The following is a 22,930-nucleotide window of genomic DNA, read 5'->3' as shown; positions in this document are numbered from 1 at the left end:
AACATTTCCAGTTGAAAATGGTGTTCCACAGGGAAGTATCCTTAGTGGCACACTATTTACCCTAGCAATTAATGTTATCAACAAAAATTTACCTACTGGAATTAAAAGCAACCTATATATGGATGATTTTGCCATATATTATTCAGCATCTCGTATTAAACAGGCAGAGTTTATCATTAATAAAAGTATAATGAAAATAGATAAATGGACCTTATCTGGAGGATTTAAATTATCCATAACTTAAACTCAAGCAGTCGTGTTTTATAAAAATAAAAGGTGTATGAAAGGTGACGAAATAGATTTAGAAATCAGAATTCCACAAACTGCAAAATTTTTAGGATTAATGTTTGATACTTAGTTAAACTGGAAACTCCACATAACATACTTGAAATCAAAATGTAAAAGAGCATGAAATCTAATTAGAAAATTATCAAACACCACTTGGGGAGCCGATAGACAAACCCCTACGTTAATGTATAAAGCAACAGTCCTATCTATCGTTGATTATGGCAGTGAAATATATGGCTCGGCATCAGACGCAGCATTGAAAACGTTGGACCTAGTTCATAATGAGGGCCTTAGAATATGTTTAGGAGCCTTTAAATCATCACTGACCTCTTCTTTACAGGTTGAATGTGATGAACTACCTCTCTCTCTCTCTCTCCATAGAGAGCTTTTAATAATGAGGAGTGCTCTGAGAATTAGAAGTGATTCTCCAAAAAACAGTTATTTGAACTAAGAGATATATTTATAAACAATCATCCACCCCTTTCCCAATTAGAGCTAGAAGATTGTTTGGGTCACTAAATATGAATATACGAATTCCTCCAATAGTAAAATTATCTCCTCCTTGAAAATTTGTACGCAATTAAAATATTTATCAAAAAAGTAGTCATATACGCCAGCCCACAATAGACAACATACAATAGAGTATATGAACCGAAAAGGTCCACATTATGTAATATACACAGATGGATCTAAATCAGAACACGGAGTGGGATATGCTGTAGTGTCCCAAGACAAATTATATCAATTCTGTCTATACTTAATACAGCTTCAATATTCACAGCAGAGCTGTGCACAATTGCAGCAGCCATTAAAATAATTAAAGAAACATCACTCAATTTTTTTTTATTTTCACAGACTCGAGAAGTGCCATAGAAGCCATCCAGAGTTACAAAACAAAAAATAATATTTTACGACCAATGGAATTATTGCTTTATAAATTAGATAATAAATGGGGAAAATTTTGAAATATGTTGAATCCCTGCTCATGTAGGGATCAAAGGAAATGAAGAGGCTGACAAAGCAGCCAAAGAAGCAAATCAAATGACAAGATCAAGTGTAAATCTCCCTATGAGTGATTATGTAAAATACATAAAGATGGGTATTGTAAGGAAATGGCAACATATTTGGAATGAAGAATCGGAAAATAATAAATTAAGACAAATAAAACCTGATGTTGGAAAGTGGAGTTCATCATATCAGAGAGAGAGAGACATGCACAAGTAATTCTGACACTCCTCCGAATAGCCCATACCCGTTTGACACATGGACACTTAATGAGCATCCCGTGTGGCTCAGCTTCTGAGTGCACAGAGTGCAAGGTGGTTATAACTGTCAGATATGTGTTATGTGAATGCCCAAAGTACAACCAGCAACGACTGTCGCCTTTTGGCAACAGATCTATGAAAAAAATCTTGTCAAAATCCTCTGCATTTTCAGTCATGCCTATTTTATGTTCTTGAAGAAGTGTAACTTAGCTGATAAAATATAAACCTAAGTAAATTATGAAAATGCAAAAATTATTAGACTAATGAATTTTAACAACAAAACTTTTAAATGTTACTTTACTTATTCTGTTTTTAATTTTTTTGTTTGTATGTATGGGCACATGAGTAAATGTATTTATTGTGTGCATGTGTAATGAGTGTCAAAATGACCCCATTTAACTAAAAGGAGAGAACTCCCATTTGATAGCATGACCTACCTTTGTTGATTCTCATCGCCTGGCTTCCCTGTAGCTAGCTGAAAGTCGATCATTTAATCTTAGGTGAATTCAAACTCTCGCTATTCGAAAATATAATCTTTATTTCCCAAAATAACTAACATGAAAAGTGAAATAAAATTAATTAAAGAAATCCCAAAAAGATCATTAAAACACCATTACTCTTCTACGTAATCATACAGGGTAAAATGAATTAAAGAATCCCAAAATCATTAAAACACCATTACTGCCCTGCACCACCATATTGGACAGAACTATCCCTGCAGTCGAATATCTCTTTGGGTCTCTATTGAATAAATGTCATATTAAAGTCAAGAGAATTCATTTTTATGTAGCAACAATCGAATCCATCAGAAAAGGAAACCATAATTATCAAACACTGTAATGCGTCAAATAATGTAATGGATAAATGTCCTATAAATCTTTTCTGAGCGTGTCCCTACGCTTTCCCATTCACAGCATCTAAAATCAATGTCAATGTGTACAGTTTTCAAAGTCTTTCTTTCACTATACCTTATCTCCGTGGATCTCCAAGCACCTTCTATGGCATGGTTTCACATTCAACGTCTGTCATATAATTCCCCCATTAATTACAACACTAGGGATTTTATTCCATTCATTTCCTCTAACAGACATTCACTTATACTTACTAATGGACATAAGAATACACGCACACTAGTCTATTTTCGGTCCCGATGTACATGCGTTTTTGGCTCATGTACACACCCTATTTAGCGCACACATTGATGTACTCATGTAACTGCATTTTTCTGACATCACAATCCTATACTTCGACTTAATCCAGGTCATTTGCACGCTCGCAACCTCACCACTGTGTCCGGTAATATCATGATGCATAAGCTGGTCTCGTCTGTTCCAATGTTTGTAAGTTTTCTAAATAATTGACATCGTACTGGTTTTTGCATTCCATTCTTGTTCATGTCACTTGTTATCGACTTATTTCTTCTTATTATATATCATATATGTCTAGTGTTCATTCCCATTACATAGCTCGGCCACCCCTTGTATGCACACCTGTCGCATACTAGACTCGACTACTGGAAGTAGTTTATGTCTCTTAACTTGCCTAATGATTTAGGGCCACTTCAGTTGTCTTTCTACCTCGTTGGCTACATCCAAATTTGATGGCCCCTGCAACGCATATTGTGACCATCATTATCGTTACCATGACGGCAATCACTGGAAATGTGTAACGTTCTGCAAAGAAAAATTCATCTTCTTCAGCATTTTCTAGTTGTGGAACCGTAATTGTCTCCAATGTAGGTGCAACTTTAACTTTAAGTGTTTCATGAACATCTTTGTTGATGAATTGTAGATCTGTCAGCTGGGCACCATAAACCATTCCAAAACGACTTTCCATGACCCATTGAAGATTAGTAACCTCTGTAGGTGTATCCTAACACCCTCATTGATAATCTGTTGATTCGTTGTCTTCCAATGAAGGAATCGTAGCCATCTCCTCGTTGCAGACTTGAAATATTCCGTGACTTCCATGCAAGTGCTTCCTGCACCCGCCTCGTAGAAGTATCATAGAGCCCTGGTTTGTCCCAGAAATTATTCTGAGACGAATCTGCACAAGCCATCAACGATTTTTCATCCCTTTAGCAGCTTGGTGTAAGCTTGGGAATTCTCTAAAGTCATTGTGTGTCCGTGTTTCGTCATTTATAGGTCTTAACTGACCCCTTACAATTCTATGTATTACTAGAAATAAATTCCTACTTTAAAGGGGAATTTCTGGTTAGTAGCCATTAAATTTCGTCGAATAGAACTTTTGATAAGCTAAAAATTTACCCATTGCTAAAATCTGTACGTAATCCCATTATTTTACAATTGAATTTTAAATTAGAGGTGATGTACTTCAGTGGAGAGCGCTATTTATCCAGGATGCGACTATGTTGCCATTTGGCAGATTAGTACTGATGACGTAGTGGCGCGGTCGCCTCACAATAACGAGCAGCGAATCATGCGTATAGTAGAGTATCCGTCCTTAGTATTGTCCTCATGTTTTAGGCTGTTATTCAAATAGGGTCAATTATGCCAACTTGTATAGCATTAGGGTGTGCCAATACTTCTGGCAAGTGTCCAAAAGGCATATCATTCCACAGGATTCCGTCAAATAGAGAGAAATCAAGCCGCTGGCTGATGGCTCTTTGAAGGGAGGATATCAACATCAAAACCTTTCAACCTACGACACAAACCTTTGTCTGTTCGAACATCTCATCTGCCGGGCATTGACAGGGTTGGCAGCCCCTTCACATGTCACTACAGCTAGACCTGCAGGCCAATCTCCCCCTTCCTCATGCCCCAGGATGTCCCAAGCTTCAAAGGGTGCCAGAGGAAAGACCCAATAGCCCTCATCTTCCTCTTCTCCTCAGAATCATCCTTTTCAGCCCTCCTCTTCCTCAGGAAAGGTAGGTAAGGGCAGCAAAGAGAAGAAGAAGAGAGAGAGGCTTGGGCCCATTTGCAGGGGATATGTCTATTAACCCTTAAACGCCGAAGCGGTAAAAAAAAAAAATGTCTCCCGTGTGCCGGAGACGTTTCAGAGTGAGCGCGGAAGCGGAAAAAATATTTTTTTCAAAAAATCATAGCGCTCTTAGTTTTGAAGATTAAGAGTTCATTTTTGGCTCCTTTTTTTCTCATTGCCTGAAGTTTAGTATGCAACCATCAGAAATGAAAAAAATTATCATTATCATATATAAATAATGCGATATATGATAGCGCAAAAACGAAATTTCATATATAATTGTATTCAAATCACGCTGTGCGCAAAACGGTTAAAGGTAACAAGTTACTTTTTTTTCGTTGTAATGTACACTAAATTGCGATCATTTTGGTATATACCACATTGTAAAACAATAAAAGCAACACAGAGAAAATATTATCACAAAATAATGCATGAATTCGTAACGCGCGGACGTAAACATATTTTTTTCAGAAATTCACCATAAATCTAAATATTGTCCTAGAGACTTCTAATTTCTTTCAAAATTAAGACAAATGATTGAATATTACTATACTGTAAGAATATTAGCTTACAAATGCAGTTTTCGACCATATCTGACGAGTTAAAGTTGACCGAATGTCAAATTTTTTTTATATATATTTTTTTATATGCAATTATTTAGGAAATAAGAAAAGCTACAACTTTCAAATATTTTTCGTTTTATTCTACATGAAATTGCGCACATTTTCATATATAAAACTCTATGAAATGCCTAATATGAAACGGAGCAAATATTCCGAGAATGGGACTTACGCATTTCGGAGATTTGTGGCGGAGAATCCGCGCGCGGAGGGAATGAAAGTTTTTTTTAAAAATTCACCATAAATTTAAATATTGTGCTAGAGACTTCGAATTTGTTTCACGATGAAGATAAATGACTGAATATTACTAGACTGTAAGAGTTTTAGCTTACAATTCGTTTTTTCGTTTCTGACCATTTCGGTAGAGTCAAATTTGACCGAACGTGGTTTTTTTTCTATTTATCGTGATTTATATGCAAATATTTCGAAAATGAGAAAAGCTACAACCTTCAACTATTTTTTTGTTGTATATACATGAAATTGCGCACATTTTCATATATAAAACGTTATGTAACGGCTAATTTAAAATGGTGCAAACATTACCACAATCGCACGTATGATTTTTTCGGAAGAGTTACCGCGCGGACGTAAAGAAAATGTTTTTTTTCATAAATTCACCATAAATCGAAATATTGTGCTAGAGACTTCCAATTTGTTGCAAAATGAAGGTAAATGCTTGAATATTACTAGAATATAAGCGTTTTAGCTTACAATTGCGTTTTTCGACCATTTCGGTAGAGTCAAAATTGACCGAAGGTTGAAAATTTGTCACTTATCATTTTCTATATGAAAATATTTCAAAATTGATAAAAGCTACAACAATGGGTTGTTTTTAGTTGTATTTTGCATGAAATTGCGCACATTTTCATATATAAAACTTTATGTAACGGCCAATTTAAAATGGTGCAAACATTACCACAATCGCATGTATGATATTTTCGGAAGAGTTACCGCGCGGACGTAAGGAAAAAGTTTTTTCATAAATTCACCATAAATCGAAATAATGTGCTAGAGACTTCCAAATAGTTGCAAAATTAAGTTAAATGATTGAATATTACTAAAATATAAGAGTTTTAGCTTACAATTGCGTTTTTCGACCATTTCGGTAGAGTCAAAGTTGACCGAAGGTTGAAATTTTGGCACTTATCGTTATTTATATGAAAATATCTGAAAACTGATAAAAGCTACAATCATGAGTATTTTTTTGTTGTATTTTACATAAAAATGCGCACATTTTCATATATAATACTCCATGTAACGGCTAATTTAAAATGGTAAAAAAATTATGTCAAAGTGACGAAATAATTTCCGAGATGTGTTACAGATACTTTTTAGTGCGGCAAGAAAGAAATTCGCGCTTGCGCGCCTGCGTAACGATTGTAAACAAAACAACACCTTGATCCGTGAACTCCCAGCATCCCCCAAGGCGCATGATTCAAGAGTTTTCGGCTGGTAGGCCTAAAAGTATTTTTCCGCGAATTTTTAAAAAAACTTTTGTATGTCGACGTAAAATACATCCAGTCGGCACCCGAGAGACAAAAAATGTCGACGTAAAATACGTCCAGTCGGCGTTTAAGGGTTAAGGTACCTCAATGAATGGCTAGTCCTGGCGGGGTCACACTCGCAGGTGCTTTGGGACAGGGATCATTTTCTCGAGTTTTGCCGCACCTTCGGGATTGTGATAAATCAGAAGTCGGACCTCATACCCAAGCAGAGGATAAAGTACCTGGCATGTTGATCGATATAGTGGCAGTGAAAGTCTTCCCCGCAGACTCTCGCATCAGCAAGTTCCGGAAAGTTACGCAGCTGTTTCTGTGCAGACAGGAGCAACCAGCACGGCAATGGCAAGTCATAATTGTTCACCTGTTGTCCCTGGAGAAGCAGGTTCCCCATGTCCATCTCCACTTACGTCCTCTTCAGTGGAGAATTAGGGAACACTGGTCCCAGTCTTGAGATCCACAGTCCTTCCTCATTCCTCTATTGGAGGAAGTGAGGAGGGATTTAGAATGGTGGTTGGACAACAGGAACCTCCTGACATTCTTCTGTACTCGGAAGCATCAACTGAGGGATGGGGTGCACACCTCAAGGAACTACTGACCTGGGGGGTGTGGGACCAACATGACAGATACGTCCATATCAATGTCCTGGTACTCAAGTCGGCCTTCCTGGATCTTCAAGAATTACAGGACAGAGTGATGCGCCACTCCGTGGTGCTCATGACTAACAACACCATGGCAGTAGCATGAGTCAACAAATGGGGGCCTCACTTCTTCACAGCCCCACTGGTTGACGGTGGAAGTATATGAGTGGACAAATGCTCACTCAGTGGAACTGTCTGTCAGGTACATTTCAGGCAAGAAGAATGTAGTGGCAGACAAACTCAACTGCCAACATTAGGTGATAGGAACATAGTGGTCCCTACAACAGGATGTGGCCAAGAGGTTCATCCTGTGAGGGTGACCTGTAATAGACTTGTTTGTCACCAGGCACAACAGGAAACTTCAGGTATTCTGCTCAATCGTCCCAGACCTACGGACAGCTGCGGAAGACACATTCCAACGCTTGTGGGACAACCTTGATGTCTACGCCTTCCCTCCATTCTAGAACGTCTGATTCACAAAGTACTCAACAGAGCAATGGCCACTCTGAACCTCAGGATGATTCAGGTAGCTCACAAGTGGCCACAGGCCATTTGGTATCCCAACCTGTTGGCCCTCTTTGCCGAGGTGCCAAGAGTGCTTCCCGAATGGCACAACCTCCTATGCCAGCCACATGTTGAACAGTACCACCAGACAGTGCACACCCTTGTTCTTCACAGTTGCAGGCTATCCACTGTCTTGCGAGTGAGAGGCTTTTCACCCCTAGCTGCAACAGAGATGTCTGGATACCTCAGGAAGTCCTCCACAGCCATGTACCAGGGTAAGTGGGCCATCCTCTGTGGTCGGTGCCATCGGAGGGGTGTCTCTGATCGGAACCACTCTTCAGCAGGTCGCGGACTTCTTAGTCTTCCTTCGCCATGAGAAACTTCTCTCAGTGTCTGCAATAAAGGGCTATCAAGCAGCCCTCTGCCTATTTCTTCAGCTGAAAGGAGTTGATATCTCTTCGTCACTGGAGATATCCCTCTTACTGAGAAGTTTTGAAAAGTCTTGCCTACTCAGGGACCTCAGGCCCCTTGCTTGGGACATGACTTGGTCTAAGGAGTCTGACACGTGCTCCTTATGAATGAACCCTTACAGGAGTCATCAGACAGAGATCTGACACTCAAGACCATCGTTCTGCTTGCCCTGGCATCAGCAAAGAGAGTAGGCAAATTGCATGGCTTATCTTTCAATGGTAAACACTCTAGCAGAATTTGTGGCAAAGACTCAAAACCTGTCGAGCCCTGACACCAGGTTCAATTCCTTTACAATCCCCTCCCAGGAGGACTTTGTAGATAAGGATGCAGACGAGATGATGAAGAGGACTCAACAACTCCAGCTTGAATGTCGACGACTCTTTGTTCTAACTGGCTCGTCCAATAAAGAAGTGTCCAAGAACACGGTTTCTCTCTGGCTTCATTAGGAGATCAAAAGGCCATACTCGGCTGCCGAAGTAGACAAGGCCGATACCCCCAGACCAAGAGCCCACGAAGTCCAGAGCGTCACTCCTACACTCACTCGCATTCCAGAAGAATCTGGTGGTATTGAAGGCAAGGGTGTGGTTGAGACAGACCACCTTTACTTCTTTCTACCTACGAGATATTGTGCACAATTCTTGGACAATTTTTCCTTGGGACCTATGGTGACTGCTCAACAAGTTGTGTAAGCTTACCCAGCTCCTCTAATGGGACAGATTAGCATTTTGCCTTAGATGTACGGTTGCGGATGGGATGACTGTCTCCCTTCTCTCCCATCACCCAATCCTTTGTCTCTTCCTTTGGGCGGAGAGCGGAAGGGCCGTCACATACTGGAACAGGCCATGACGCAGGTAGGTGACATAACTAAGTGGCATTCTGTCATAGACAATAGAAGTATCTGCTTACTGTTGCAAGGGGAGGTAAGCAAGTCCCAGACAATAAGACAGACCCATTACTTGTATTTTGCCTTAGTGTTATTACCAGTTAGCTTTCATCCAAGCTTCATTTCTCCTATAAAAGGTTTCACCCTCTATTGGAAGAATGCCCAGAAGTCTGACGAATGAGCTCGCACTTCAACACTCCGATCATTTCACCAGAGGCACGATTCATCTCCCTAACTCTTACAGTCAGAGTCGAAAGAGGTGACCAAACCATAGCCAGTTACAGATCTTATATCAGAATCCTCCCGCCAAATATAAGTCTTCCTAATGTAAAGGACCCAGGGTTTGAATACCGTGTAGGAACAAATCTCAATTTTTTAAAGTAAATTGTATTTTTCCTAACTATGCAAACCTGAAGTTCTTTACCCATTAAGCCTACCTCATGCCACCCATCATTCTGCTATTCTTGGGCCAAAAGCAAAGTGATATGCATATACTACCCGGGTGGGAGGGTTCTTCCCAGCTGGATGGTAGTTTAACTACCGAACTACCTTGCTATAAAAGACTAGCGGCTGTTTCCAGCTTTGCTGAAGGTAATTCATAATGTAAAGGACCTCAGGTTTGTATAGTTAGGAAAAATACTATTTACTTTAACAATTTGTGATATTGATTCTCTGTTTCTTTAGCGAGGATCATGGAAACATCTAAATTTGAAAGTTAAGTGCATATTTTTAAGTTCCAGTTAAAAATTTTTAGTTTTAAACTGTCGAACAAGAATTTAATTAGTGTGAAAAAACCAAAAACTGGCCTTCTTTGAGAGCAAATGATCGATGCTCTCTCAAGATCCATGAATGCTATTTGTAAAAAGTGCCGATTATTTGTAAGAATTTGTTCTATTTAGAAGTTAAGATATGTTAAGGTATGTTCCACAATTTATTAAGGGATTTTGACGAAGGAAAAATCTATTTCTGGGCAAGGGCCCGTGTCGTCCAGTGAAATATCCTTTCAATTCATATTTCTAAGGTAAATAATACTAACATTACCAGAGAAAAATAAAAAGGGGGATGTCAGAGCATTCTGACTCGCTCACCCTAAATAAAAGAGGGTGTCGGTATGGTACTGGGGCGAGTGAAACCACTACCACGGGCCTCTTGTCATTTAGATCTCTCCTCCACAAAATCCCCCTACTAGAGAGAGCTGGTACACAGTCCGCGCCAGCAACTACTACTACTTGCTCACCCACGCCAACACCAGCACCTCTAGCAGCCATCCTTGAAGTTAGAAGACCAAGCTTGGGCACAAGGGTGGGAGAGAAAAAAGGGGGGGATTTCACTGGGCGACACGGGCCCTTGCCCAGAAATAGATTTTTCCTTCGTCAAAATCTCTTTTCTGGGCTCAGCCCATGTCGCTTTGTGAAATAGTACCAGAGAATTAGCACAAGCTTGGGGAAAAGGTAACAGTATAAGGTAATAAGAAAACACGAAAAAATATATGAGTATAATCTAGATTAAATATTACAAAGTTATCGTATAAATATTTAAACTAACTTATAGTAATTTTATGTTAGCCTTAAAATAAGTGATAGAGATTAACAGTATAGTTATGCTAACTTACGATAACTTAAAACTAGAATAATACATTATATACAGTTGTGAGTTTCCCTAGCATAAAAATAAGGGAAAACATCACGATATAGCCTTTTGGCAGCTAAGGCTCAAATTAGGGTCGAGCCTGGTGGCAGGATCACAGGAAAAATGTTAGTGAGGCAGGTAGAAAGGAGATCTGGATCTTAAGACTACAACTACTTAGGCAGTGTCAGGAGTAACTGTTTCCCGCTGCCACTGCCGGAAATTTAAGAGATTCCAAGGATTTCAGGTAGTGACGTCTGAATACTGTCGGCGATTTCCAGCCAGTATACATCTTTAGATCATCAAAATTCATGTGTTGAAAATAATTAATTGAGGTGGCTACTGCCCTGATGTCGTGGGCTTTGGGAATGAATCAGGGTTGGCTTGCTTGATAAAGTATAGGATCTGTTGCCTAATTCCTTTTAAGGAAATAGTGCCACCTTGCTCTCTTATGAATAAGGGACCTGAGGACCTAGAAGATGTCCTGGACAGGTAGGCTCGTAAGGTCATTACTGGACATAGAGAAGGGTCTTGAGGAAGAGGGAGGATCTTCCAGGGAGCCCATCTCATTAAAGGATCCTCATTTTTGGCCAAAAAACTACGGTCTGGTGATAGAAGAACTTTTCCTGATGGAAGAAATTCGATATGGCCAGAGTCTCTAGATAGAGCCGACAGTTCAGATATCCTGGCTCCTGAGGCCAGGCTTAGTAGAAATAAAGTTTTCCTTAGGAGTGGTATATAGCTACATGAATTGTTGTCATTATCTGAGGCCAGTTTGAGAACATCATTTAAGAACCATGAAACTGAGCTAGGTCTCTCTGAAGGTCTGAGCCTAGCACAGGCCTTAGGAATAGACGAAAAATAAGAGTCTGTTAAGTCTATTTTAAAGCCAAACTGGAAGATTTTCTTTAAGGCCGACTTATTGGTAGTAATAGTACTAGCTGCTAAACCTTTTTCAAATAAGGATCTGAAGAAGGAGATAGCCAGATTAGTAGTCATGGTTCGAGTTTCTGTTTCTTTCAGGAAATTTGCCAGTTTTTTGACAGCTGCGTCATACTGACGTATAGTTGATTCTCTTTTATCCGATTCTAAGAAAAGGATGTTTTGAGGATCAATATTTGCATCTCTTTTAGCCGCGAACTTCATGAAGTCCATAAAGTTAGGGTTTTGAGAATTCCTGAGGAAGCGAACAGTCCTCATTTGTACTGGTTGAGATAGCTTGGGATTGGGAATCCGTTGAGGCCGGAGACCCAATTCCAGAAGAAGAGGGAACCAGTTGCTCTTGGGCCAATCTGGGGCTACTAGAGCAACTTGCCCTTTGAAAGACCTGAGTTTGTTCAGGACTTTCAATAGAAGATTCACTGGAGGAAAGATGTATATCTTCTTCCACTGATTCCAATCTATGGACATGGCGTCTGTGGCATAAGCCAGAGGGTCCAGGTTGGGAGCCACATAACATGGGAGCTTGTGGTTCGATTGTGATGCTAAAAGATCCACCTGGAGGCCTGGGACCTTTTGGCATATCCACTGGAATGAGCGCCTGTCCAGAGACCACTCCGATTCTAGAGGAACTGAGCGAGACAGGGCGTCTCCTATTACGTTCCTTACTCCCGCCAGATGAGTGGAGGATAGATGCCATTTGTATTTGGCTGCTAGTGAGAAAATGGCTATCATGACGTGGTTCACGTGACGTGATTTGGATCCTCCTCTGTTGATGCAGTGTACTACTACTGCACTGTCCAATACCAACTTGATATGGGATTTCTTGGCTGGTAGAAGCCTCTTCAATGTGAGGAATACTGCCATAGCTTCTAATACGTTTATGTGAAGCTGGCGGAACTGAGGTGACCAAGTTCCTTGTACTTTCTTGAATTGGGAGTATCCTCCCCACCCGCTTAGAGAAGCGTCCATGTGGATAACCAATGCCGGAGGGGGAAATTGAAGAGGGATCGACTTGGATAGGTTCTTGACCTCCGCCCAGGGACGGAGTCGTTTGCGGAGAATCGGTGGGATGGCTGACAACTTGTCTCGAGATTTGTTGTTTGCTCTTGAGCACCAGACCTGGTTTATACCTTTCAGTCTTGCCTTCAGCAGAACATCTGTAACTGATGCAAACTGGAGAGAGCCTAGGATTCTTTCCTGGTTTCTCCTTGATGTTAGTTTGCATTTGAGAAATTGCTTTGTTGCCTTGGCTATTTCCTTCCTTTTGACCAACGGAATTGACAGAGTGTGGGAGTTCAAGTCCCATTGAATGCCGAGCCATTGAAAGTGGGAGTCCGGCATTAGCGTGGATTTGGTCTTGTTTATCTGGAACCCCAGATGTTCCAGAAACTGTATTACTTTGACCGTAGCTTTGTGGCATTCTTCGACGGTTGTTGCCCAAATGAGCCAATCGTCCAGATACGCTACTACCATTATTCCCTGGGATCTTAGTTGTTGAACTACTGATTCCGCCAACTTCGTGAATACCCTGGGGGCCATGTTCAACCCAAAGGGCATCACTTTGAAGGAGAATTCCTGGTCTCCCAGTCTGAAGCCTAGATACGGGCAGAAGTGCCTTGCAATTGGAATATGATAGTATGCATCTGTAAGATCGATAGAGGTGGTGACGGCCCCACAGGAAAGTAAGGTCCGCACCTGCGAGATAGTCAGCATTTTGAACTTGTCGCAACGAATGAATAAGTTTAGACGGGACAAGTCTAAGATTATTCTTTGTTTGGTTGAGCCTTTCTTTGGCACGCTGAACAAGCGTCCTTGAAACTTTAAATGCTTGACTCTTGATACTACCCCTTTCTGAAGGAGTTCTTGTGCATACTCCGTCAATTCCTTTGTTGGTTTTTGAAGGAAGGTCTTGGATGGAGGAGGACCTTTGATCCAACTCCATCCCAGTCCCTTGGACACAATACTCTGGGCCCAATTGCTGAATCCCCATCTGTGTCTATAGAGAAACAGTCTCCCTCCTACCTGAGGGGTCTTACTGACTTGGGGCGGGGCGTGATCCACGTCCTCCCTGGAAGTGCTTACCTCTGCTAGGTGCTCTGCTGCCACCTCTTTGGCGAAATGCACCTCTAGCCCTACTTCCCCTTCCGAACCTATTGAAGGCTTGGAACGCCTGACCTTCAAAGACTGGGTTGAAGGCCGGAGATACTGCGTAGGAGGTAGAGGGCTGGTTTTGTGAGGTTAGTAGGAGTATTGGTTGGGACTGACTTTTGGAGGTGGAAGGCTGTACCATCTGGGACACTGGCACAGCTTGTACCACCTGTTGTTGCTGAGCAGACTGGAAAGGTGGGAACTTTCTAGTCTTCTTCAGCTTTTTAGAAGCGGAGGAAGTAGGTTTGGGCTTCCTCTTGGCTGATAGGCCCCAGCGGACCTTAAGGCTCTGGTTAAGCCTTGTTGCTTTGTGCTGGACCTCATTAACCACAGCCTCTGGAAAGAGGTCAGCACCCCAGATTGAAGACGCCAACAGTTTATTCGGCTCATGCCGAATAGTCGCCTCTTGCAGTACATGTTTCCTGCAGTTGCGTCTTGCTATGGTAAAATCGTACAGATCACACTGAACGGTGTGTGTCTGTGCTTTGGCCATGAGTTTGAATAGAGGTTCCGTTCCGTACGTCATTGCGGCAACCTCCATCATCACTAGGGCATTTAAGGTCCTCCCTAACCTAGTCCTAGCATCGAATTCCGCTTGGATGAGGTTTTCCGAAAGTCTGGGGAGTCTCTCACCAAATTGGGCTATTGCACAATCTGGCTTGAGCTTCCCTACTGTAAAAGTAGCTGGGAGATCAGCCCAAAGGTCTTCTGTTCCTGGAAGGAGGAGCGATGTTGGCTCTGTCTCCCTAAGTTGGGGCATGGGCTCGTCTTTCATGGCGGCCTGTAGAGTCAACTCTGCTAGCTTTGTGGTGAAAGGGAGAGGAGTTTCCCCTTCTGCCACAAAGATAGTAAAGGGGCTTTTGAAAGCCTGAAGCTTGGTATTTACGCAATCCCAATCTTCTAGGCTCCTGAGCCACTCCCTTTGGGCTTGATCCCGGCTATAGATCACCGTTTCTTTTGGGATCCTATCCTCCCTTCTCATTGCCGTCTCTGTCAGACGGGCATATCCAGTAAATGGTGGTTGGAGGTTGACGGGGTGAAACTCGAAGTCTTCTAATCTTCGAGTACCACAATCTGGCAACGTCAACATTCCGTCCTTAAAGGAGGCGTATGATGAGACCCTCCATGGATTATTTGTCGAGAAGGGAGGAAGGGAATCATAGTCCGGCATGGGTTGCGCCACCATGCCAGACTGTGGGAGAACTGCTGCGGGATTCTCCCTGAGGCCCGCCATCAGATTCTCTTGGTTTGTCAGCCTCTCCGAAATGCTCCGGATTGACTGACCTGACTCCTCGAACGAGGTGGAGATGCGTGAAAACATCTGGTCAAACCTGTCGTTGACAAGGTTTCCTACCAAGCTCCCCATTTGCTGCAATATATTTGCAGTAAATGCGTCAGTATCAAAAGGACTAGGGCCCTTGATACTCATAGGAGTCTTGGGACGCGTCCCTGTGGAAGATGAAGGCTCAGGCTCCGTAGAAGCTCTGGCCTTATCCTTCGAGGACTTGCCCCTGGACCCTTTGGAGTGCGAAGTAGAAGAAGACTTCGACTTTTCTGCTCCGGGGTGGTGAGCTGGAGACTTATGAGGTGCGGAGGACGTGGTCTTCTTAGATGACGTCCTCTCTAGGGTCTTTAACTCCCGCTTCCCTTTCACCTTAGGGATAGCTGAAGTGGATTTCGACATAGCCGAAATTTCGCTCTCTGAAAATCCTTGGAAGGAAGTAGAAGAGTAAACAGGTGAAGACGATCCAGAAGGACCTAAGGGAAGCCCTTGAGCCCCTAACAAACCTACCTCAACTAACAAGTTACCTTGTTCACCTACCGCCATCGGCTCTAAATTAAGGTCCAGGGTAGCCACTTCGTCTGCGATTTCCGGGTTGCCTTGTACAGCCAGCGCCTGCGCCACCTGCTGCTGGATGGCGGAGATGTAAGGGGCCGCTGCTGCCGGGTCGACGAATCCAGTTGGTTTCCCGCCCAGGAAGAGGCGGACAGCCATACTCTTGTCCAGGATGTATGGCTGCCCCTTAGACACATTCTTCCCGAACCCGCCGACCCAGGCCCTCAGGGTTGCTGAAGCGGCATCTTTCACGGCGGTAGCCTGGAAGAGAGGGTCACTGTAGTCCTTACAACGAAGCCCGAAAGTTATATGATTAATTATTTGAGACTATATGTCATTTATATCTCTTATAGGACTGTTGAATAATCAGTCATAAACAAAGTAATCCGGTAAATATACTTACGCCGGAGGAAAACTGCTCTACCAAATCATAACATATTGAGCAGGCTTCGTGATGCCATACCACTATGTCACCATAGCGGATGGCGCAAGGGGCGTGAGTCCTGCAGACCTCGTGGCCACAGGGGTCCTGCAATATGGCATTGCAGCCGGATTCCTGACAATTGGTAGCCTGTAAGTGAACAGATACATGAGTATCAGTGGTTACTAACAGGACTAGCCCGTTAAGAGATATAATACTCCGCTATATGCCGGAGTGAAAAATATTTGGCATTAGCCCTCTCCTGTTCTCCTGTAGAGATATGTCCGTGAGGCCTGGTATACTAGTCATAGTTTCCGGGGTACCGGAGTAAGGAGTTTCACCAAACTAGCCACCAATCTACACGCCGTCAGAAAAGATATATTACATGGATGGGCTGAGCGCAGCTCCGCCGCACAAATTTTTGCAGGCAGGAGGAAAACCCGGTTGGTGAGCGGGCACTCCGCCGGCATAGCAAAAAATACAAACAATGTCCGCCGCTGGCGCGGTGGGTAAACAGGGGGGGGTGACCGGGGTAGGAGAGAGCTAAGGAGGGACCCGAGGAGATCCGAGTACAAGCGAGCGAGGTGGCCAACCCAACCCGAGCGTACAAGAGACCCCCCATGGAACCCAGGTTGAGAACGGAATGAGGAGCTAGACTCAGGAATCCCCCCCCCCCCCCCCCAGACTCCCATATCCACTCTGGGGAGAGAGGAGGAGGGGAGGAGTGCCCGGGTGGTTGCCGTGGCAACTGTGAGCGAGCGCGACCTGCTTCCCCGCCTGCGTAGGGGAGGGAGGAAGCAGGGAGGGGGACTGAGCTGGTGGCTCGTGGCAATCGTCTTGCCCACCGCAAACGTGGTAGGACCACGCGGACGGATAGACCAGGCAAACTAAGGTAGCCTAGGCTAGCACAAACCGTCTCTTACATGCGATATGAATAAAACACAGTATTATCATTATAGAAAGGAAGGGAATCAAAAGATAAAGGGAAAGCAACGTCCTAGAGAAGCTAGGCTAATCTACCTGGAAGGTAGGAAGCCCAACCCCTCGGGAGCTGGCGTCTGCCGATACGTAGAAACGGAGGGCGACGGCCAGGGTGGTAGGACTAAAAAGAGATATAGGGCCTATAACCCCACATGCCTAACAGACCTAGACAAAGGCACATGCATGCATGAACACTGAGCTAAGACATAAAGGCATAGGATTCCCAGAAGGAAATATAAAAAGCACATCTTGCACCACATGTAGACATATGCATAATTACTGCGCAGACATAGCTACAACGGTATGGGAGACCGAAGGAGCTAGAATGAATCACACACGAGGCGAGCCTGAAGCCATGTCGTAGGAGGCACCGTAATAATACCTAAAAACAGCGGTAAAACGGGTCCCAGCTGGCTAAAATTACGTGAAACACTAAGGCAGTACTTAACTTAGCTGCGGCGATGGCTTGAAGCTCCATGGTGCAAGAAATATCCAAAATAGAAGCACAAAAGCACTGAGCAGAAAAAACATGTGCGATCAAGGTGCTGTTAACAGAAAGGATGGCCGCTAGAGGCGCTGGTGTTGGCGTGGGTGAGCAAGTAGTAGTAGTTGCTGGTGCAGACTGTGTACCAGCTCTCTCTAGCAGGGGGATTTTGTGGAGGAGAGATCTAAATGACAAGAGGCCCGTGGTAGTGGTTTCACTCGCCCCAGTACCATACCGACACCCTCTTTTATTTAGGGTGAGCGAGTCAGAATGCTCTGACATCCCCCTTTTTATTTTTCTCTGGTAATGTTAGTATTATTTACCTTAGAAATATGAATTGAAAGGATATTTCACAAAGCGACACGGGCTGAGCCCAGAAATTAATTTAGATAATCATTTCAGATAATGATCTTATAATAACTTAGGCAGTAGCCTACATCAGACTCAGTGAGTATTTTAAGAGTAGACTATGATAGATGTTGTCTGTAGCCTATAACATAGGATTGCATATCCTTAAGTGTAAATTAATATTCAAGATCAGGTAGTAACCTAAATTCATTTTAAGTAAGAACCTTTTAAGACATCCTGTTATGGGCTTAGACAGCAGTCTAGTCTACACTTAGGACCCCAGGATTAGATAAACAGGCTATAGACTTTTTTTCTTTTATATAGCCTTTACACTTGAAATAGTACTCTGTGCTATGGGATGGTAGCCTAGCTTAAGGCTACATATTAAGGCTGGTTAATCTCATAGAATGGAACACAAAAACCCTTGAAAGTTAATTAAATAATCTTGATTAGACAATAACTTAGATTAGGTGATAGCCTAACTATAAGTTTACACATTACTAAGCTATTGTTTTTATAGTGGACTGAATAGCCTAGGACTAGGTATAAACGACCTAGGTTAGACAAAAATGGTAGCCTAACTATGGGTTTACGTATTAGTTAGTATCTGGTTTTTATATTGCCTGTACATTTAAGAATTATCTAAAATAATCTGGATATGTCAATATCCTTTATACTAGACTAAGAGAGGACAAATTAGGAAACATCTTATTATTGGTCTTATATGATAGTTTAATCCAAATAGCCTAGGATACTCTTTATATCTAATCCTATTGGGATCAGTTGGCTTGCTTACATTTAAAAGTGCGTTCTTGGAATACCATGTGCATTACCAGCACATATGCTCATTCTCTATAACAAACTTTCATTTTCATTTATAATATTTGTCAGCTATTATGATGTCAGCCAGTTCCTTTTCAGATCGCTATACCATACAAGGCTCCTTCCTTATCTATTCGTTAATGTTCATTTGCTATTTGTAAAAGGCCTCATCTTTTAGCCTGTTTGCCCATTAGGTTTTTCTCTTATTTTTCAACACTGCTTGTTCCTAACCCAAAAAACTGAGACAATATCAATCTAGTTTCAAATTACACCTCACTGTTTTTTACTTAGTCATTAAATATCCTTCAACTATGTTTATGATGTTAGTGAACAGTAAACATTGATTAATAAACATGAGCAAAACCATCTTGTACGAAAGAAAATAAGTTTGAGGTAGGCTGAGATAAGTTAGCGCCAATTGCCTTGGTGTATGAGAAAGGAGAATGAAAAAAATATAAACAGTGGACCCCCCGTATTCGAGTTCTCCGGATTCGCGGACTCACACATCAGCGGATTTCTCTCGTGAACGTTTCCCCGCATTATTCGCGGAAAATTCGCACATTCACGGTATTTTTCTATGAGAAATATCCACAAATTCCTGGTTTATTTGATCAATTTCATCATAAAATGCACTTTTTGCAATAAAACTATTAAAAAAACCAAGTATGAACATTTTTAGTGGGTTTTTCTTGAGTTTTAACTAACAAAATAGGCTGTTTTTAGCATTTTTATAGGGGTTCCAAACATTCGTGGGTTCTAACTATTCAAGGGGGGTCTGGTACCCATCCCCTGCGAATACGGGGGGACCACTGTATATATAAAATGGAGTTCGGTTAATGAAAAAGGCGAATAGGCGAATTTTCCGCAAATAATGGGTGTATACAGTCCATAGAAATTTCACAAATATGCAAGTCCGAGAGTCGAGAGTCCACAAATAGTGGGGTTCAACTGCACACAGAATTTGGTTTGTATATATAACATTACTTATAGGATGTATATTGTATCTAGTTCAAGTTGGTCGAAATTATTCTCTATGCTCCTCAGTCAGATGGTCCTTAAGCTATCCCTGATGGCAGTGGTACATATCCAGTTACATGCCCACTCAATATCATTTTTCAAAGGAGAGAGATCATGAGAATTTCGAGATCTGTTGAGGTCATACCTTAGTTATCCCGCACTGATAGTCAAGAAGATAATTCGTTGCAACGGTCACCTTTCTCCACGATTGGAAAGCAAAGCTGGAATGATTTCTATGCATGATTCACCTTGTACTACAGCCTTCTCTTTCTACCGAATTCATAATAAAAGGGCAAGCAAATGCACATGTCAAAAAAAAAAAACACGTCTCAGATTAAGTTGGTAAGGGAAAATGTATTTTAGAAATAAGATTTAGATCTATTTTTTGTGAAACTGAATTTTCATCCTGGATGATAATGTCTTTTTAGTTATGAGGTGTTTCGACATTCTCCTGGATATCATTTAAGACGGACATGAAGGTTTTGCAGAAATCATATTATTCATGACCCACCAGTGGAAATTGCTCAAAACGTTGGTTTTTATTATTTTTTCTTGTATTATATCTATATTTTTGGTTGATTTTAGTCTCAGTAAGTATATTAAAAATTTAAAGATAGCTTTGAGGTTTCATAGAGTTTTGTATTTTTTTTTTAGGTATTTAGAGGGCACTTAAAAAAACTAACAAGAAAGTTATAGGTCTGGAAAGCAGACTCGGATTCTCTCTCTCTCTCTCTCTCTCTCTCTCTCTCTCTCTCTCTCTCTCTCTCTCAAAAATTCATACTTCAAGCCTGCAAGTTAGGTCACAACTTGAACATACGAAAACTCCATATCTTAAATTCCACTCGAGCCTCTGCTGCTATGCTGGTCCCTTGTTTGTATCTTGTTTTCAGGTGCATGTAGCTTTGCTAGGAGTGTATGGAAAGTGCTTATGCTCATTCTCATATGATTTCTCTAATCATGTTCATAGCCATGTTGTAGTTCATGTACTATTGTTTGTTGTATAAGTCCCATAAACATCTCTCCTATTTAGTAAATCTTTGTACCATATTCTTGTAATTTTTGTAGTACAAGACCCGTAAGTGTTATGTAAATTGCATTGCTTTTAATGAATAAGCCCATGAAATTTTAGGTGAAAATTATTATTCCATACACTGCAGATGAATGTATTAGCATTACTCTTTTCCAGCATGGGGTCATATTGCGGATCAGATGATAGTTATTGGATGGCCTCTCTTGAGAGTACGACGCTTAATGACATTCTTTGGGCTTGTTGGACCCGGTGTATGTCTTGCTTTGTTCCCAGAGGTTACAAATTTGGTTGTTGCTGTTCTGTAAGTATGATGTTTATAATGTTGCCTGTATGGAAATCAGATTTTATGAACAGTAGAAATCTAGTTTACTATTATGATCCTCTTTTTTATAGTTCAAGAAGTTATGGTAATTTATTTCATTTATAGAATATTAACAGTTTTAATGAAGTGGACAGTCTCAGAAAACTTTTCATTTTGAATTGCTGTAATAGTACAAGAATGTATTCCAGAGTTAGCAAGTGACCTTTTATTTTTTGTCATTTGCTTTAAAAGTAGTATTGGTAACAGTTTAGGGCTTCAAAAGCGAGTGGTCCTATAATCAAAACTATTTATATTGGTATTAAGCTCACTGAAGCTGGTTCATTTCCATTGCAAACCTTATATTGGTGTAAATTTTGTTATTAAGCTCAATGAAGCTGGTTCATTTCCATTGCAAACCTTATATTGGTGTATCTTTTTTTATTAAGCTCAATGAAGTTTGTTCATTTCCATTGCAAACTTATTCCTTTGCAGTAACCTAATTGTGCCTTCAGCTCAATTCCCAGACCCATTCCAATTCCAGGAAGGAGAATTTCCATTTGGCCGTGCATGCTCCAAAGCATTCTTAACAGAAATGATGGCCCTATCTACAGTATCTATGAATTTTGAAACTATTTCAAATTTTTGCTCCCAGAATTTTAATGATTCTACACTCATTTCAATCATTGTGCAATGTGCATCTTTATCATGCATTAGCATCAATCATCTTTACTCCTATCATTCTCGGTGATACTCTTTCGTGTGAATGATTTTAAATGCAACGTTTTGTGAATGCTCGTTCCTTGAACGATACTGTTTTACTGCTGTCCTCTGGTTTAGGTAATGTTAGGTTGGTGGTAAATTTATTTTCATATTGTTATGGTTTATAACTAGACCCATTTCAACCACTGGCTACAATGTAATTGCTTTGATTATCATTATAGTACATACATACATACATAAATACACATTAGCTGAAGCCAATAGGAAAGTTTAAAGATAAAAGACAGAGTGCCAAGTACTGTTGTGTATTTAACACATCTTCGGGGCACAAAGTAATACAAACACAAAAACTAGTGAGCAACAGGGCTCGCACAAAAGCAGAATGTAAAAGAAAAAAACATAAAAAATATGTACAATGAGGCCATTGCAAACAGAGACAATACTCGTCTAGATCATATATATTAATTATAATATATTTATATATATATATAATATTTATAGTATATATGTATATATATAATAATATATGAATATATATAATATATATTGCTATATATCTCTATATATTATCTATATATATGTGATATAATTAAGTATTATAATATATCTATATATATATAAGGATATATATGGCTCATTAATAATATATTAGTATAATATAGTATATATATAATATATAAGGGTATATTTTTTTTTTTTTTTTTTTTTTTCTATGGATATATATATAATAGTATATCTATATATATATATATATTAGATTATATATATATATAATATATAATCATATATATAATTCTATATTTATCTAGATTATATATATATATATTAATATGATATATATTATATATATATATATATATATATATATATATCATATTAATATTAATCTTATATATCGGATATATATATATATATATATATATATATATATATATATATATATATATAATATAATATTATATTATATATATATAGAATATATAGATATCTATATATGAAATGATAATTCTATATATATAGGATATATATTAATATATATATATATATACTATATATATATACTATATATATCATATATATAGTTATATATATAGATATATATATATATTAAAGCATGTGATATATATATATAATATATATAT

The 22,930-nt window shown here is 40.4% G+C and overlaps 1 protein-coding gene across 1 annotated transcript in view; it reads left to right on the top strand.

Annotated features, from left to right (window-relative positions):
• Positions 1–22,930, top strand: part of LOC135222582 (uncharacterized) — a 384,420-nt gene that overhangs the window by 302,581 nt on the left and 58,909 nt on the right. The window contains exon 7 of the mRNA XM_064260656.1: positions 20,924–21,068. Coding sequence (XP_064116726.1) covers positions 20,924–21,068 — 145 coding nt within the window. The remainder of the gene's footprint in view (positions 1–20,923; positions 21,069–22,930) is intronic.

This window comes from Macrobrachium nipponense, chromosome 8 (assembly GCF_015104395.2).
Source record: "Macrobrachium nipponense isolate FS-2020 chromosome 8, ASM1510439v2, whole genome shotgun sequence".
In the NCBI taxonomy this organism is placed as follows: Eukaryota; Metazoa; Arthropoda; class Malacostraca; order Decapoda; family Palaemonidae; genus Macrobrachium; species Macrobrachium nipponense.
Note: the sequence above shows the minus strand (reverse complement) of the source record. Positions and strands in the feature narration are given on the sequence as shown.